The sequence below is a fragment of the Arvicanthis niloticus genome, chromosome 24, assembly GCF_011762505.2.
Source record: "Arvicanthis niloticus isolate mArvNil1 chromosome 24, mArvNil1.pat.X, whole genome shotgun sequence".
Lineage (NCBI taxonomy): Eukaryota > Metazoa > Chordata > Mammalia > Rodentia > Muridae > Arvicanthis > Arvicanthis niloticus.
The window spans coordinates 7,916,224-7,934,833 of NC_133432.1; the positions used below are offsets into that span (position 1 = coordinate 7,916,224).

The 18,610-nt window shown below is 46.8% G+C and overlaps 1 protein-coding gene across 1 annotated transcript in view; it reads left to right on the forward strand.

Annotated features, from left to right (window-relative positions):
* The window catches only part of Taok3 (TAO kinase 3), a 155,332-nt gene that overhangs the window by 78,098 nt on the left and 58,624 nt on the right, over nt 1–18,610 (forward strand). Inside the window, exons 5-11 of the mRNA XM_076922572.1 lie at nt 2,447–2,518; nt 3,629–3,730; nt 6,673–6,718; nt 7,826–7,922; nt 10,255–10,368; nt 12,729–12,820; nt 17,885–17,978. Of these exons, the coding sequence (XP_076778687.1) occupies nt 2,447–2,518; nt 3,629–3,730; nt 6,673–6,718; nt 7,826–7,922; nt 10,255–10,368; nt 12,729–12,820; nt 17,885–17,978 (617 nt within the window). The remainder of the gene's footprint in view (nt 1–2,446; nt 2,519–3,628; nt 3,731–6,672; nt 6,719–7,825; nt 7,923–10,254; nt 10,369–12,728; nt 12,821–17,884; nt 17,979–18,610) is intronic.

The following is an 18,610-nucleotide window of genomic DNA, read 5'->3' on the forward strand; positions in this document are numbered from 1 at the left end:
GCAGCTCCTGTTGACTCTGCGGTCAGAGTCTTTACATGCAGAGATGCCAGGGAATGAGCTGAACATGGCTCATAAGCCATCACAGCCCTGGTGGAACAAACCTGCTGAAAGTGTGTGTTCCTTCAGAACCTAAGAAGTGTTAGCCGGAACCACACCTCCACGGTTTGCCTTCACACATGCAGGTAGCAGCACCAGCGAACAGGATGCTGGGAATTTCTTTGTTAGAAGCTGGTTGTTTTGGACCAGCGTGAAGTCTTCAGTTTCCTGGTGCTCCCTCAAAGATCTGCACAGGCTACCTCAGTCAGCGTCTCAGCAGAATCATCCACAAAATAAAAACTTGTCTTTGGTTTTTTTCACACTTGTCTCAGGGGCTAGAGAAGTGGCTCAGGGTTAAGAGCACCTGCTGCTCTTGCAGAGGACCTGGGTTCACTTCCCAGCACCCACGTCAGATGGCTCAAAACCACCTGTCACTCCAGCTCCAAGGCATCCAATGACCTCTTCTGGCCTCCACAGGCACTGCGTTCATGTGTACAGACTCACACACCAGATGCACTTATATACTTAATTTAAATAAAAATAAAATCTTACAAATAAATTGAAAAGTAAGCAAATAAAAGTATCTCTGTAAGTGAGTAGAAATCTGAAAAATGGCTAAGATACAGTAATGGGCAGACATTAAGTTCTTAGAAAGTATGTCTGCTGTCTGTGATCCTGTCCAGAACTCCCAAGACCATTTATTCTGTTGGAAATAGAGAGTGTAATTTGAAATTCCCAGGACAACCATCATCATGCAGAACACAGCACAGGGCATTGAAGGAGAGATGGGGCTGAGGCTCCTCTGCTGTTGGACAGTGCTTGTCATTTGTTATTGTTACTATACTGAAGTGGGATGTGGCCACACAAACGTGACACATCTGTGACCCTGTCAGGCACAGAGGCAGGAGGATGACTGGGGATCACTGGCCACCAACGTAGCTCCAGGTTTGGTGAGAGACCCTGTCTCAAGGGGATAAGGTAGAGAGAGATGGAGCAGGAGACTCAATGTCCTCCTCTTGCCTCTGCACACACAAGCACATACACAGTGCACACGTCTGCACATACACAGTGCACACACAAGCACATACACAGCACCTGCTCGTGCCTATAGGAAAATCATCATGGGAGTCGTTTTCGAATCTCCAGTCCCCATGCCAGCAGATGGGTTGCAAGTACACAGAGCAAGGTCCAGTTAGTGATGACTCTGTAGGCACAGGGAGCAGCACCAGACAGCCCTGACTCTAAATGCCCTTCAGGGGCGATTACATAATAGCACCGTCTAATTCCATTTTACTTTCTGTCCTCTGCCCTGCTTCCTGACCTTGTGTAATGCAGCCCAGGTCACACATGCAGGGCAAGGCATGTGCTCTCCCACCAAGCTGTATCTCTAGCCAGCTTTTTCTCTAGAAAGAACTTGATTTCTGTAAAGAGTTTGATTTTTTTTTTTTTTTTGTGGGGGTGGTTCAGGTTAGAATGTGGCTCAGTGACAATGCATACACTATGCATGATTGTTTGTTTGTGGTTCTGAGCTGGAACCCAGGGCCTCACTCATGCTAAGCAAGCACTCTGTCAATGACTGACTCCCAGACCAAGGTTTTGTTTTTAGTGGAAGTCTCTCTGTACCTTCTAAATCAATAATTATTGTGTATATATGCCTTTCTGAAGGCCTTCATAATTGAAAACAGTCAACCAGTAGATACTTTTTTATATAATAGATCCTGTCACCCTAGTGAGCATAAAAATCATTTTAATGTGCATCCATTTTCCCTGCATTTTACATCAAGAATCTGGGTTGATCCTATATCTTGGCTACTTAGTGAATAGTACAGGAAAATCCATGGGGGTGCATTTATCTGTGGGTTGCCTGGTTCTTTTTTTAAAAGATTTGTTGGGTTGTGTTGTTGTTGTTTGTCTCTATGATTGTCCACATGTAGTGTCATGTGTGTGCAGTGCCCACAGAGGTCAAAAGAGGGCGCCAGATCCCCTGGAACTGGAATTACAGCTGCTTAGGAACTTCCATATAGGTGCTAGGAGCCAGCCCCAGGTCTCTGTAAGAGCAGCCAGAGCTGGCTCTGAAGCACGGACCCTCTCTCCACCCGTGTCTGGTTGTTTAAGGTCATGGTTGGTGTCATATGCTAGCCGGTTCTCTGCTGTTGGGCATCTAAGAAGGTGCAGCTGAACTTGAACAAGTTTGCTTTTCTTTCATTTAACTGTGTGTTTTTCTTGAAATCTGGCCCTTTGTTATATCATAACTCGCACATGTTATACAGCAAGGAATACAGAGAAGCCGCTCTAACCTGCCAGTGGGGGTGTCTTTAAACTTCCAGCTGCAGGACAAACACCTCAGGGCTCTCGTACAGAGTGTAGGTTAACTGGATATCATACCTTCTTCTTCCTCTCTTTATAACAGGCAACAAATGCGCACACCAACGAGGTGGTTGCTGTTAAGAAAATGTCCTACAGTGGGAAGCAGACCCATGAGGTAAGTTAGCGCCATGCCTAAGCAGAAGTGTCAAGTTAGGATGAGGCTAGCCAGTCAAGTTAGGATGGGGCTAGCCAGTCCTCAGTTTTGAGTTCCCATGCAGAGGAGAGCAGCTGGTTCCTGGGGTTGCCTCATGTGTTTCAGAAGTCACTGAAAAAGGAGTTCAGGGCTCTCAGCACAGTGACATGGTCAACATCTGTGATGACAGACATGCTAGATGTCCTCTAGGGAATTATGATATGAAGACACATGGAACAAAGCTTTCCAAAATGTAACCCATAAAAGTCATCTAAGCATTTAGCACAATTATTTTCTTTTAAACTCAGGGACAACCTTATGAGTTTAAAAGAAAGCAATCCTAAGACAGGCGAGCTGTGAACTTCAGTGGCTGCCTGGTGTTAGGGGATCATGGAGAGGAGAAGGGAACAAATGTTTTTTAAGCTAGTGTGGAGGTTGGGCGCATGGCAAACAGAAAAAGTCAAGAAGCCCAACGTGTCAAGGGGAACAAACCTTTAGGTTTGACTAGAGAGACAGGCTGGGTAGCAGGGGTGGCACACATGGGACAGCCTGGTCTGCAGAGCAAGTTCTAGGACAGCCAGGGATACACAGAGAAATCCTGTCTCAAAAAAAAAACCCCACCACCACCAACAACAACAACAAAACCAAACCAACAATGGGGGGGTGGGGAGCTGGACACAGAAAGAAGAAAAGAGAAATTATGCTTTCCTGAGTTATTCCATGAAATGAGCCAGATTAGGAAGCTGCATAGCTGGAGCACAGAAAACCACTGGCCACATTCTGTCACTTGTGAGACCTTTAGTAAAGCTTTCTGATATTGCTAATAACTGCAGTGTAGAACACGGATTGAGTAGTGGCTGATTTTGATATATTTGATTAGAGATTTGGACTTGAAACTATAACACAGGGTAACCAGCTGGTTCTTTTATTAAACATTTATCTTGTGTCCATCAGATACAGAAAAAGATACGTATGTATATATGTATGTGTATATATCTATCTATAATCTATGTGTCTATGTATATATGTACACACACTTGATAAATACTGTTTTCAGACTGAAAATTAAACATGTTTCTCTTGTTTCCATAGAAATGGCAAGATATTCTTAAGGAAGTTAGATTTCTGCAGCAGCTGAAGCATCCAAACACAATCGAGTACAAAGGGTGTTATTTAAAGGAGCACACGGCTTGGGTGAGTCAGCCTCTAGTCCCTTCTCTAAAACTAGGACCCCTGTCTCTGTCCCATCTGACCTTTGCCGTCCATTATGTAGCAGTCACCTCTGCTTGCTGCCATGTCATATGGTATGGAGTCTATAGGATTAGTGCCGCTCTAGTCTGTTGGAAGCCCCGTTCTGAGAACGTTGAGCAGAGATGATTCAGAGTCAGTGTCGTCGTGGAAAACCAAACATTAAACCCTTCAGTCTCCTACAATTTTTAAACATTGTTATTGTAGTTTGCGTATTTTGCGTGTGCATGTTTGCCTTGGCACACATGTGGAAGTCAGAGGACTTGTGGACGTTGTTTCCTTCCTCCCACAAAGTGTGTCGCAGGAATGGTGTTTAAGTCACGTTATAACAGCCTTTACCACCAAGCCTCCTAGCCAGCCCTGCTCTCAGAATTTTGTTTTTAGACTTACTTATTTTTATTTTACATGTATGAGTGCTTTGCCTGCATATATACCACATGTGTTTACAGTGCTCACAGAGGTCAGAAGAGGCCTTCAGATGCCCTGGAAGAGGAGTTACAGTAGCGAGCTGCCGTGTGGGTGCTGGGAGCAGAAGCCAGGCCCTCTGCTAGCAGCCAGTCCTTCACTGCTGAGCTGTCTCTCCAGCCCTCAGTCTAGACCCTTTATCCTGGCTGTGTCCACTCCCCGCCCTCATTCCATTTGACTAAAACTCTGGCACATTCCCCAGTACTGTCCCTGTACAAGTTTTACAAAATGACACCACCACAATGTACCTGGAGTGGGGAGCTCTTCCACACATTTTGGGATTATTTTTAGGTGACTGTCAATGTTTGACACTGGCATGTCAAACACATCATTTAGAATATGAAAGTGTTAAGCTTCATAGTAAATCACACTGGGCGTTTTAGCTTAAAGTCCAATATACCTATCTATGATGCGTTGTTTGTGACACCAAGGCCTTTCGGGATCATGAACATTCTGTTTCCAAACATTATGTGTGAGCACCTCTGCTCGAGCAGTTCATGTTGGTGTGTGTGCGCATTTCTCTGTATGCGTATGTGTGCACATGCATTTCTGTGTGGGGTGTGTGTGTGTGTTTGTGTGTGTGTTGTGTTAATGCTACAAGTTGAAGACTGGTGTCTTCCCCAGTCGCTCTCCACCTGATTGTTGAGACAGTGTCTCTCATTGAACCTAGAACTTGCCTTTTGATTGGACTGGCTAGGCAATGAGCCCTAAGGAAGCCCCCTCCATGTGTGCATCCCCTGCACTGAGATTACAGGCACACACCCATGTACCCCACTTTTACCTAGAGACGGAGCTCTAAGGTTCATGCTTGCAAGGCAAGAGCTTTACCCAGTGACCCATCTCTCCAGCCTCCAGACCATTTTCCAGCTGCCTAAAGCCACTGCTTCCTGTCTGAGCAGAGGCCAATCAAAGGAACATCTTACCTGGCAATCTGTTCCTCTGGGCAGCTTCAGCAGCCTTGGAGGAGTCGGGAAAGACCTAGGTTGAACAAGATAAAAGCTACACATTCCAAGTAACTAGAGGTCTTGGCAGAGCCTCAGGAGCAACTCCTCCAGGCCTGTTTGCTCTTCAGTTACATGGAGGTCTAGCCAGCTGGGTTACCTGCTTTCCATCCACAACTAGTTTGACTACTAGTTAGAAAGTTCTCCTACGTACTGAGCTACAAGAGGCAGGGAGACAGACAGCACCACGAGTAATCTGGGCATGTAGAAGAAGTAGAGGGAGCTGAGACCTACTCAGTACACAGCAGGGCTGTCAAGGGCTCGGTGTGAGGGACTACAAAAGCACTCTCAGCGATGCCGAGGGGCCTTTAACACATAGTTTTGAAAGAATAAGAACACAGCACAACTCATTCCTATCCAGTGTTAAAGTTGTGTCAGAACATGGTGGCTTACCCCTGCATGATGCTGACTTCACTGCAGTGCACAACCAATACACACAGTGGGAAGCACATTCCGAGTTTGGAATTTGCTCCTTTTCTGGGCTTACACGTGCACTACAGTCCTCCCTGGTAATGCCAGGCCGTGCTTGTTTCAAGCTTTCAGCAGCATGGACACAGAGGACCACTGACTAGGGATTTCCCTTTTTGGAAGTGGGGAGAGATTTTGAGACAGGGTCTCATTGTGTAGTCCTGGCTGTCCTAGAACTCACTCTGTAGACCAGGCTGGCCTCGAACTCACAGATATGCCCGTCTTTGCCTCCTGAGTGCCAGGGTGAAAAGTGTGTGCCACTACACTCTGGCAACTGGGGGTTTTCTGTTTACATCTAATGCTGAGGATTGAATTCCAAATAAATCAGGTACAAAATCTTGAGTTCAACACCAATCTTTTTGGTTTGTGTATTCTTTGATATGTTTTCTAGGTTACAAATTTTAGCTTGTAACAAACAATGAGTAATTAAATCTACACACTTAAAACCTTTCATGAAACAAGGCAGTGTGAGAAGATCTCGGTTGGGGATGGGCATCCTCAGCCTGAGCATCTGAAGGGACTGTGTCTGTATCAACCCTCTGGGCTGAGACCGGGTCTGAGGTGAAAGTGACAAGAAGGGAAGTGTGGAAGATTATGAAAACCCATTTGTTATCAGGTGGCCAGATAAGGCAGGTTTAGGGCAGGCCAAATATTTTCCCTCCTGATGTTCTTAGTGCCTCGGTTAGTTGGTTGTATGCTTGGTTGATTGGTTAGTCAGTTGGTCGATTGGGTACTTGGGTAGGTGTATGGTTGGTTGGTTGGTTGGTTGGTTGGTTGGTTGGTTGGTTGGTTGGTTGAGTGGTTGGTTGGGTGGTTGGTTGAGTGGTTGGTTGGGTGGTTGGTTGAGTGGTTGGTTGGGTGGTTGGTTGAGTGGTTGGTTGGGTGGTTGGTTGTGTGGTTAACTTGAGGAACTTCTGACTAACTTTTATTATTCTGATTTTCAATCTGTTCCAGCTGGTGATGGAGTACTGCTTAGGGTCAGCCTCTGACTTGTTAGAAGGTAAGTATGACGTCACTGCTTTTCCTGCTTCCTCCATCATGCTCTCTGTGGGACTGGGGAGATGGCTCAGCGGCAAGAATACTCTACCCTTTCGAGGACCCAAGTTTGGCTCTCAGGCAGATGCCTGTAACTCTAGCTCTGGGGACCTGGCACCCTCTTCTGGCCTCCACAGGCACCTGCACTCATGTGCACACACAAGTACAAGAATGCACACACACACACACATACACACACACACACACACACACACACACACACACACAGACACTAAAATAAAATTGTTAAAAAAAAGAAAGAAAGAGAAAGAAAGAAAGAAAGAAAGTTAGTTAGTTCTCTATTTCCAGACAAATAGACAAAGTACAATTTGGGCCTGTGGTTGAAATGCAATTTAAGGGTCCCTGGGTACGCTGTATAGACATAATAATCTCCATAGTATAGCTGACATGTCAGGGTGACTTCAACAGTTTCTTCTTGTTGAGTGCATGGCCATCCAGGGTAGGCATTGCTGAAATGGTTGCTTAATATGGTATGGTAGCCCCAGTCAAAAGCCAGCAAAGCTGTGTGTAAATGTTCCTGTCCACACCTTTCCTGTAGCACAGAGGACCATGTATGTGAGAGGGGCGTTGCTATCAGCTCGCGTTACTATCTACCCATGAGCCAAGTCACGAGGCCCTGAGCGCCCTCACCATTCCACTGTGTGTGACCAGCAACTGTGTTTAAAACTCTATTTAAATCTGTCTGAAGCCACCCATGACCTCTCAATAGAAATTGCTTCCTGGCCTCTTAGCTCAAGGGTAATTATAGTGACTTTGTGGCAGAGGTGAGCACCGTGGCCTAGAACACTGTCAGGGGGACTGATGAACCTACGCCAGCTGGGTTAGAACCAACGTCACTTTGACTCGCCATTGACCAGTTGGTTAATGCTGCAGGCCCATGTGGTTTATTTTGTTGGTTTTGTCTTTGTGCACTTGGTTTCCTCATTGTGCACAGTCCAGTTTCTGTGCGTCTAGGTGAGTAAGTTCTCCAGTTGTCCTTTGGTAAAGTGTATGTAACTCTGTGGTGTGGAAGGCTGGACATCCATCCTGACCCTCTCTCCTTCTTCCTCAGTTCATAAGAAACCACTTCAGGAAGTGGAGATTGCTGCTATCACCCATGGTGCCTTGCAGGGGCTGGCCTACCTCCACTTTCACTCCCTGATTCACAGGCAAGTGCAGACCCCAGCTTCCTGTCCATCTTCTCTTACCAGCTTCATAGCCCAGGACTACGGGAATGAGCATGGGCTCCAGTGCTGGAGGTGGATGGGGCTAAGGGGTCACAGAAGGCAAATGGGTACCTCCCGGCCTCTCCCATAGTTCTGCGAAGACAGCACCCTGTTAGGTTTTGGGGGCTGTTTATTTGTTGTTTGTGAGTGGCAGTGGCCATGTTTAGTTTTAGATTGTTTTTTCTTTTTTGAGACAGGGTCTTACAATGTAGCCCAGGCTGGCCCTGAACTCATAATGTAGTCCAGGAGGAATTTGAATTCCATTTGTTCTGCCTCAGCCTCCAGAGGGCTGGCATTTGAGGCACGTACCACCATGCTTGGCTTCATATGTAGGTAGCTGACCTCCTGATGGCACAAGGAAATCTGAAGAACAGAAGCCAGTTGACTTGCATGCACAGAATTGCCCTGTGCTGAGCTACTGCCTTTTCTGTCACTGGGAACAGGAGCCTCACATCCCAGACTTCCTGAAGTCTGTGTCAGTCCACACTTAGAAAAGGTCTCAGCACCCACATGGTGGCTCACAACTTTCTGTAACTCCAGTTCCAAGAGGTCTGGTGCCCTCCTCTGCCCTCTATGGGGACTGTATACACATGGCACACATACACCCACATATATATATATAATTTTTTAAAGGCTAGACTGGAGTGTATGTAGCTCGGTAGCAGAACATTTGCACAGCACACACAGGCTACCACACATCCCCAGTGCCATAAAAAATCATTTAAATAGACAAAGAACCAGTCACAACTGGTAAATACTGGTTAAACCCATTTACCATTTTATCAATGGACTTAGCAAATGTTTGAGGTATATTTCCTCGGAACCAAAGTATCATTGCTGGACACGGACTCGCTTGGGCTTTGCTGGGTCTCATCCCAAGCTGCAGTTAGATTTGCTGTTTGTATTTCTTACTTTAAACAGCACATTGTTTATGAAAGAAATTGAAAAGACAAAAATGTCTTTTTAAAGGGTTTTTTTTTTTTCTTTTAACATTCGTTGAATTAAAAAATGAAAGCCAAGCATGGTGGTGCACACCTTTAATCCCAGCACTCAGGAGACAGAGGCAGGAGAAACTGTGAATTCAAGGCCAGCCTGGTCTACAGAATCCTTTCCAAGATAGTTGAGACAACATAGAGAGAACCTGTCTCCAAAAAAAAAGTTCTTTTTTTAAAAAAAGAGTATCATATTACATGCAGCGGCATCTGCATGTATGTAATCTCAGCACTTGGGATGAGGCAGAGGAATAGAAATTCAAGGCCAACCTATGCTACACAAACAGTTCAGGTCCAGCCTGGTCTATATAGGACCAGTCTTCAAACAAAACCTGAATACCATTCATCTCATCTTCTTATTTCCTTGAGGGACATTTCATCGCCAAGCCCTTCTGTTGTAAGAGAGTAAACAGTACATTTGTTTTCAGTCCTTCTGCCCAGTGTCCTCTGGGGAAGTTCAGAAACCCTTACACCCATCGCTTCCTCTCCATTTTCTCACCCATGTCTTCCCACAGCCCATCATCAGCTTGCAGCTCATGGTTCTAGTCCTCAGTGTACTTCATTCCATCTTAAGAAACACAAGGGGACATCACGTCATCCTTCATTCTGAGTTTTCAGATGGCTTTCTCCTAACACCTCACTGCATCAAACATCAAACATCTTTAGTGGCAAACTAGCCGAGACCCACCCTAGCAGTGCTGACTGCAAACTCCTAACCCTTAACCCTTGTCTGTTTTGATCTTTCAGGGTCTTCTCTCCTCTGTACAGTGTTATTTCTTAAATGGCACCTTTTCTGTAACCCGTACCCTCCTATGCCTTAGAGTGGCAGTTACAGTTAAAGGCAGAAAGGGGCACGGGCGAGACAGAACAGGTATGTGTCCAGCTGAGGGACCCTGGCCAGGGTGGCAGCATCTAGCATGTCAGATTTGGAAGTGGGGAGAAAAGGCAGTTACCAATGTCGCCAGATCTCCCAGCACGAGGAGTGTCGGTGGTGGCTGGAGAACGCATTGAAGAACAAGCTTTGTAAGGGTTGTGGTCTCCTAGTGCTCCTTGGCTGGCTTGGCTGCCTCTTTCCCTCCCTCGCTCTACCCCTCCCTCTGAAGACAGCTCCTCCTGGAAGTCCTTCCAGTGACCACCCAGGAATGCGGGCTCCACTGAGAAAAGTATGCTTGTGTGTTTGTTCTGTTTAATAAACTTTGTATCTTGCTAATTGCATGTTCTGGCTTCTTGCATAGTAAGAATTAAGAAGTTAACTCTCAAATCCTCTTCTTTTTCTCCTGTAGGGACATTAAAGCAGGAAATATCCTTCTAACAGAGCCAGGCCAGGTGAAGCTGGCTGACTTTGGATCCGCCTCCATGGCTTCTCCTGCCAACTCCTTCGTGGGGACTCCTTACTGGTATGTACACTTAGAAGATAACAATGCAGGCTACAAAGGTGAGCAGAAGGGTCTGGACGTTATTCCTACAGTGGTAGAGATTGAACCTAGGGCCTGGAGGATGTGGGGAAGAGCTCAAGCACTGAGCTGCATCCCCACCTTCTTCATTTGGAAACACAGGCTCACTAATTTGTCCAAATTGGCCTCAGATGGATTCATTCTCTATCCCAGGCTGACCTTGAATGGGCAATCCTCCTGCCTTAGGCCACCATGGAGCTGAGCCCCCAAGCCTGTACCACCTGGCCTCCTGGCCTGGTTTCATCTCAGTGTGTTTTCAGCCAGGCATAGTGGTGCACCTTAAACCTCAGCAGAGGCAGATGGATCTCTGCAAGTTTGATATCAGAACATCCAGGGTTGCATAGAGAGACTCTGTTTCAAAAACAATGACAACAACAAAACCTATTTTCAAAATGTGCACCAATCAGATTTCATTTGAGAAGTTTAGAAACCTCACTAACCAAGAAGAGTGACCTTAAATTGTTCAGAGGAGGCAGCTGGCTTTGGATCTGCTTTGTGCGCTATCAGCTTGCCGGGCTAGCTCCATCTAAGGTTTCAGTTGAGGTCTCTTTTGCACTGCTCCCTGGAGGCAGCATGTTCAGATGAGGACAGGGGATCTTCCTTACAGCTCTGGCTGGCTACCAAGACAGAATGGAAGAAATCCAAGCTCCTGACTCAATGGAGTTCTTTGATGCTTCACCTGCCGTGACGACATTCTGACTCAGAGTTGTCCCCACATTTTATTCCAGATCCCCTTTCTGAACATTCACAGATACACCATCATGTTACAGTAGATTTGAAAATGACACATCCTAGAAAACCCAACTAAAAACAGCTGCTTTTTGACTCTTCTTCTCATCTTAAGATCGTGTTTACCAAGCCACTGCCAACATGGAATAGGCCATAGCACTGTCTAAACCAAAGAGAAGGCAGAGGCCCCTCCCTCCTCAGGGTCAAGCACGCTACCCACCTTTACAAACCTGATTTGTTCTGTAAGTGACAGTGTCTTTGGGATGGCAGATCACATTGCTTTATGCTGTTCCTCCAAATACTTTTCGTGTCTTTTAGAGTAAGTCATTTGTCTGTGCTCATGACATACTAATGCTTTACAGATCTCCGCGAGGTCCCTGAGACACGTGTCTCTGTTTTTTAGATGAAGAGACAGATAGACCATAGTTAAGTAACAACCCAAAAGCAAATTGAGAGTGAAGAATGGAGCCAGGATGTATTGAAATCATACTGTGTTCCCTAGAAATCACCAAGGATGTTTGTGTGTTCAACAGTGTTCTTCAGAGTAGTTTGTGTAAGCAAATATCTGTCAGGAAAAATGTTTGAATGTTTTAAATTAATTTTTAACTGGTGTACAAAATAGTAGGCTGTGTCATGATATTTTCTCCCAGCTAGGTTGTGGGATTAAAGGCGTGCGCCACCACTGCCCGGCTCTTCTGTATTTATCTTTCTGTGTCTGGCTTGCTTCACTTAACATGATGACCTCCAATTCTCTCCATTCCCCACATCTCAATTCCTTTTCAATTGCTATGATAAAATACCATGACCAAGTCAACTTATTTTATAAAAGTAGGGGTTGGGGGGCTGGAGAAGTGTCTTTAGTGGTTAAAAGCACTGTGTGTTTTTCTAGAGGACCCACATGGCAGCTCATAACCATCTGCCATTCCAGTTCCAAGGAATCTGACACTCACACAGACATATATGCAGGCAAACCATCAGTGCGCATAAAATACAGATAAATTATTTTTTAAGTGTTTAATTTGGGGCTTAAAATTTCAGAGTGTTAGTCTGTGACTCCCATGGCAGGAAGCATGGCAGGAGGCAGGCAGGTGTGGTTGTAGGAACAGCTGAGAGCTCACATCTTAAGGCTTAACTGTGTGGCAGAGAGAGAAGACTAGGAATGGTGGGAGTCTTTTGAAACCTCAGTGCACACCCCATCTATCCACCTCTAGGGACAGTTCTCATTGGAACCACCACGTCACAGGTGCCTCCGCTGTGTACGGGAGCTACATTTGCCTTATCCACACATGTGTTGATTTTCTAGACTGGCTTCATTATGTGGCTTCTATGAATGACACCACGACAAATATTGAGTGCTTTAAACGGGGGCTGGAGAAATGGCTCAGCAGTTAAGGTTACTTGCTATTCTTGCCGAGGACTGAGGTTTAGTTTCAGAAAATGAAGAGGGGAAAAAAAAACTTGTAAATACCTTTAAAAATACTCTGAATGCCCTTAAATCCCTTGTACTGAGTAGTTTTAGAAGCCGGAAGTTTGGTTTGTACTGACAACCTGAGCTCTGCACGTTGCGTTGGCAGGATGGCCCCGGAGGTGATCTTGGCCATGGATGAAGGGCAGTATGATGGGAAGGTCGACATCTGGTCGCTCGGCATCACCTGCATAGAGCTGGGTGAGTAAGGCTTGTCTGCTGACTCGGCCCGCCCTCACTCGGTGATTGACAGCTGTAGGTTGGCCAGGCAGGTGTATGCCACAGAAAAGTGTTCCTTCTGCCATGTCTCGGTGCTAAAGAGTCTGAGCAGCTACATGCGCAGTTAGCAGACACTGAAACATAAACCAGTAAGTGCTAATACTTGAGAGACCGTCCTGACCTGAGACATCAGACACCCTGACTCTACAATAACCCCATTGCTTTACTTTAGATCCCAGCCAGACTGGGGGAAATACTAGAAGACTTCTCCACAAGGCAGTGGTGGCGCACGCCTTTAATCCCAGCACTTGGGAGGCAGAGGCAGGCGGATTTCTGAGTTTGAGGCCAGCCTGGTCTACTCCAGGACAGTCAGGGCTACACAGAGAAACCCTGCGTCGAAAAACAAACCAAAACAAACAAAAAAAAAAAAAAAAAAAAAAAAAGACTTCTCAAGTATATAACTTTACCCAATAGTAGAGTGTTGAAGAAAACTTCATAGTAAAAGTCACACCAGCCTGACAGTTGTCCCCAGGGACTGGAGAGGTTAAGCAAGGCTTAAGCGTACTTGCTTCTCTCCAGAGGACCTTAACTGGTTCCCAGCACCCACATAGGGAGACCCAGACACACACACACACACACACACACACACACACAGATAGATACACAGACATACACACACGGATATACACACATGGACACACAGACACACACAGATAGATACACAGACACACACACAGACATACACACATGGACACACAGACACATACACAGATAGATACACAGACACACACACACACACCAAGCGTGGTGGCATGCACAGGTCCCAGCAGTTGGGAAGCACATGGGGTCAGACGAGACCACTACTCTGTTACCCATTTCAGTACTGAGCCTCGTTATGCCTCAGTTTCCTCCCTAGTTGCCAGGTTCTGGTGAGCGTGACCGGTGTCTGGGCCATGCCTGTGACAGTGAGTGCCTGACACAGGATGGGGCGTCTGTAGCTGGAAGCAGTTGGTGTCACCTGCAGCTATGGCTGCCCACCAGGTTTGCTCACAAGAAGCACTTGCCCTCCAAGAGTGCGGTACTCTTGGCTCGTCTCTTCTTCCTACGTGGAATACAGCGCACTGGTTCTGATTTAGCACAGCCAGGCAGAGCTGTTAGCCACAACCCACTAAGCTGACCCCCTAAACCCAGTTGGAGCATCCACAAAGATGCCACCACCATTGTCTCTTCCTTAAACAGGAACTTTTTGTGGCTTTCCTATTCTTGTATCCTTTTGGTTAAGAAACCATGGAATTCCAGCTAGGGACAGTTCAGTTGATGAAACCCCTCCTGCCTCGCCTAAAGGCCAGGTTCATCCCCAGCGCTGATGTAAATGTGGCTGCCCACTTGTTTTGTTTTGCTTTGCTTTTAACTTCTTTTTTGATTCTTTATGAATTTCACATCATGAACCCCGATCCCATTCATCTCCCCATCCCTCCATATCTGCCCTCTGCCCTTGCAACCTCCCCCATAAATAAAACAACACAAACAAACAAAAAAAAACAAACAAATCTCTCCATGGAAGCAGCCGTGTGTCACAATGTGTCACGGTGTGTCACACAGTACACCCTTTTCTCCAAACAGCTTCATTTGCAGATGTTCGTTGCAATGAGACATTGGTCCCGTACGAGGCCTCTGCGCGACACTGCAGCACTTTCAGTACTGGACGTCACAAGGTCTCCCCTCAGACCTCCCCTTGTTGCCCTGAATCATGGAGATCCTGCATCTTTACTTCTACAGGACTGGCTCGTTTGTACACTCCAACAGTACATAGATGGGGTAGACGCTGGGGTGGGCTAACTCAGAGGCCTGGGTCTGGGCCTGGGTGGTAGCTGAGTTGGTCAGCCTAACAGCTCTTCTGCACCCAGGCCGTCAGGGCCAGCACTCCTGTCTGTGGCACCTGGCAAGGGGCAGGGCCTGCTCTCCCAAGCCCATACTGTCAGGACCAGCTCTCCAGCACCTTCCCAGCGAGGGGCAGGGCCTGGCTGCCCACTTCCAGTTGCAGAGTTTAGGAGGAGGCAGCAGCTGACCGCTGAAGAAAGCTGGCCGGCTAGACTAGCTGAATCAGTACGGTCGAGGAAGACACGGACACCAGTCTCTGGCCTCCACCTGCATGCACACATCCACTCACATGCACTCCACACATGAAAGCACACCTACACACCTGTAAACATAACACACTCAGAGACCCACACATTCCAAAAGAGGGACCCCTAGGCCCTTGGTCACAGGTAGCACCAGCCCTGGCTTTGTGCTGCAGACTTACGCCACCTGCTGTGCTCCACAGATGTGGTGATGACCTCCCAGGAAATGACCAGATGATAAATGTTCTAGACTCTGCGGGACCTGCTGTGCATGTCTGCACTGCTCCTACCTTCCCCACTGGAACAGAAAACACCTGTGGGAGAAATCTCACCACAAAGAAGTGGACTGCTGGCAGACTCTGGCCTTTGCTCTCTGGTGGTCTGTCTCAGTGACAGGCTGTGTCACTGTGGCTGTGATGCTGGTTCTGCTTGGTTGGCTGGCTGGTTGAGTGGAGACAGGCTCTCACTGTTGTTGACCCTGAGATCTTCTTATTTAGCCTACCCAGTGCTGGGATTACAGGGCTTCAGCACCAGACTCAGCTAGCTCCGGGGGTGTGTACAGCAAAGGACTCAAACCTAGACCAGACCTTTCAAATCCAGTGTTTGGAGGATGGCTCCAGGCTCTGGCTTTGCTACTGCAGTGTTTTCCACAGCAGCTGAGGGCAGCCATCATGGCTTGTCCCCAGGCACATTGTTTGCTCACCCTGGGCTCCCATGGAGACTTCAAGGCCAACTTGCTGCTGTCTACCCCTGAGTTTTGGGTTTGTTTTTCCCTTATGAGACAGGGTCCCATGTAACCCAGGCTGGCAGTGAAATCACTGTGTGACATAGGCTGACCTTGAACTTCTGATGTTCCTGTCTCAAGTTCCCAAGGGCTAGAATTACAGACATGCTACACCACACCCAGTGTGTGCAATGTAGGGATTGAACCCAAGGCTTCATGCATGGTAGGCAAGCACTCTACCAAGCAGGCTACATCGATAGCTCCAACATCCCCTTTCTAAACGTCTGTTTTTTTTATTTAGTCCCTTTTTTAACTGCTTCTCCTATGCAAGTCATTGTTCTTCTGAGAAGCTTGGGTTGTGCCTGGAAGTTTCCTTATCCCTCTGATGGTGATCCCATCATATGCTCAGGGCATCTGACTTAGTGCTAGGATAATGGGAAAGCACTGGTGTCCACTCAAGTTCCTAGTTCTGTGTACTTTAAAAACTTGAGGTTGCCAGAAGATCACCCTCTAGAAATGCCTTGACTCCACTTCCTGAAAAGCAGCCCCAAACCGCAACTTTCTCTTCTGCTTGAAACCTTTGTCTACACGGCTCTCACTACAAACAGCTCACACACCATCTACCAGTTTTGAGCAGTTTCAACCAGTTTCCACTTGATGCATGTAAACAGTAATACATGGTGATTGGTACACATGTGTGATCCCAGCTATTGGGGAGGCCAACCAGCTAGGACTGTGTCAGAGACCCTGGAGAGAAGAAGGGGAGAGAAGTGGGATAGGAGAGGGAGGGAAGAAATCCTTGCACGACACTAAAAGGCCATCCCAGAGGCAGCTACAGACATAGTTCAGCAAACACTCCCAGGGGACTGTAATCAAAGTGCATTAGGAGACCATGAAGGAGTTAAATACCTTTCAAAAGTCTAAGGAACCATTCCAAGCACTTGGGAGGCAGAGGCAGGCAGATCTCAGAGTTCGAAGCCAGCCTGGTCTACAGCATGAGTGTCAGGGCTACGTAGAAAAACCGAAGCCAGACAGTGGTGGTGCGTGCCTTAAGTCCCAGCTCTTGGGAGGCAGAGGCAGGTGGATTTCTGAGTTCGAGGCCAGCCTGGTATACAGAGTGAGTTCCAGGACAGCCAGGGCTAGAACAGAGAAACCCTATCTCGAAACAAACAAACAAAAACCACTCCAAATCATCACTTTCTTTTTAAAAAGTTCTATTTGTCTATTTATTTTGGAGACAATGCCTCACTATATGTCCCTGGCTATGCTGGAACTCACTATTTAAAACCGAGATACACCTGCCTCCTGGCTAAGTAATACCCTGTCTCAACAAACAAAGGAATGAATAAATGAATCAATGAATGAATCAGTGGATGGATGGATGGATGGATGGATGGATGGATGGATGGACGAAAAGACAAACGAAACATCTGTTTCACTACACAGTGATATGTTTTCTTTCTTCCTCTCCTTTTTTCTTTCTTTTTTTCTTTGTCTTCGGGACAGGGTTTCTCTGTATAGCCTGGCTGTCCTGGAACTAACTATGTAGACCAGGCTGGCCTTGAACTCAGAGATCCACCTGCCTCTGCCTTCTCAGTGCTGGAATTAATGGCATTTACCACCACTCCCAGCCCTTATTTTAAGAGATTTATTTATTTTGTGTGTATAAGTGGTTTCCCCCACATTTTTACTGCACCATGTACATGCCACGTGCAGCAAAGGGCGTCAGGTCCCATGAGCTGGAATTAACGGTTGGAGGCATCACGTAGGTGCTGAAAACTGAACCCAGGTCCTCTGCAAGAGTAGTCAGTGTTCCTCCGCTGAGCCATCTCTCCAGCCCTTCTATTCCATAATAATATAGTTTTGTTCTATTTTTCTTTGCTTTCTGATTTTATTTAATGAATATGTATTTTTTAATTAAAATACACACACAGATATTCACACCTTGTCACTGGAAAACAGCCCAACACCAATCTTTGCAGAACCTATTAAAAAATAAGGAAATTTTCTCCCGTTACTTTGAAACGGGGTCCTTTGGGAACCTTCCAGTGGACAGTGAGTGACCACCAGCCAGCACACAGCTCCTGTGAGCTGACCCTCAGAGTACAGTGAGCAGATGGTGTGTCGTGGACAGTCCTGACTTCCCTACCTACCTGAGTCATTTCAGGAAAGGCTCACCGTGTTTCCCTCCTCTTTCAGCCGAGCGGAAGCCTCCCCTCTTCAACATGAACGCCATGAGTGCCCTCTACCACATTGCTCAGAATGACTCCCCCACGCTGCAGTCCAGGGAATGGTAAGACATGGCCAAGAACCTCGCTGCGGGTGTCTGCCATTCTCATGCAGCTACATGTTAAAGGTCTGCCCTAGAACGCCAGTGCTTTCTTCCAGCACGACAATCCTAAGAACAGGTGCCTCACAAACAGTGTACCTTTGTATATACACATGCATGCACGTGTGCACACACACACGCACGCGCACACATACACACTTTAACTAAAGCTTCACTGGGAACATGCTGGGTGCATGCACTCTGTTGCCTCCCTCTTATACCTCAGCCCTTGGTTCCTATCTCATCTTTAGGTTTTTGGTGGTGGTGGTAGTTTGCTGATTTGGGGGGGGTTGTTTATTTGTTTGTTTGTTTGTTATTTTAAACAGGGTCTCACTAGGCAGCTATAGGTGTCCTAGAACTCACTATGCAGACCAGACTGTTCCCAGAGAGCCACCTGCCTCTGCCTCCCAAGTGGTGGGAGGCACCACTCATGCCTGGCTTTATTTTTGGTTCCCAGCATCTGTGAGGTGCCCTGGCTGATGTCATAGTTTGTCTCTGTGTCTTTCAGAACGGGCTGGGACAGATCATTTACTATCTACTCAAAAGACGTGTTGTTCTTGGCTGAAAACCATGGCATGTTTGTAACGATTTGGGCC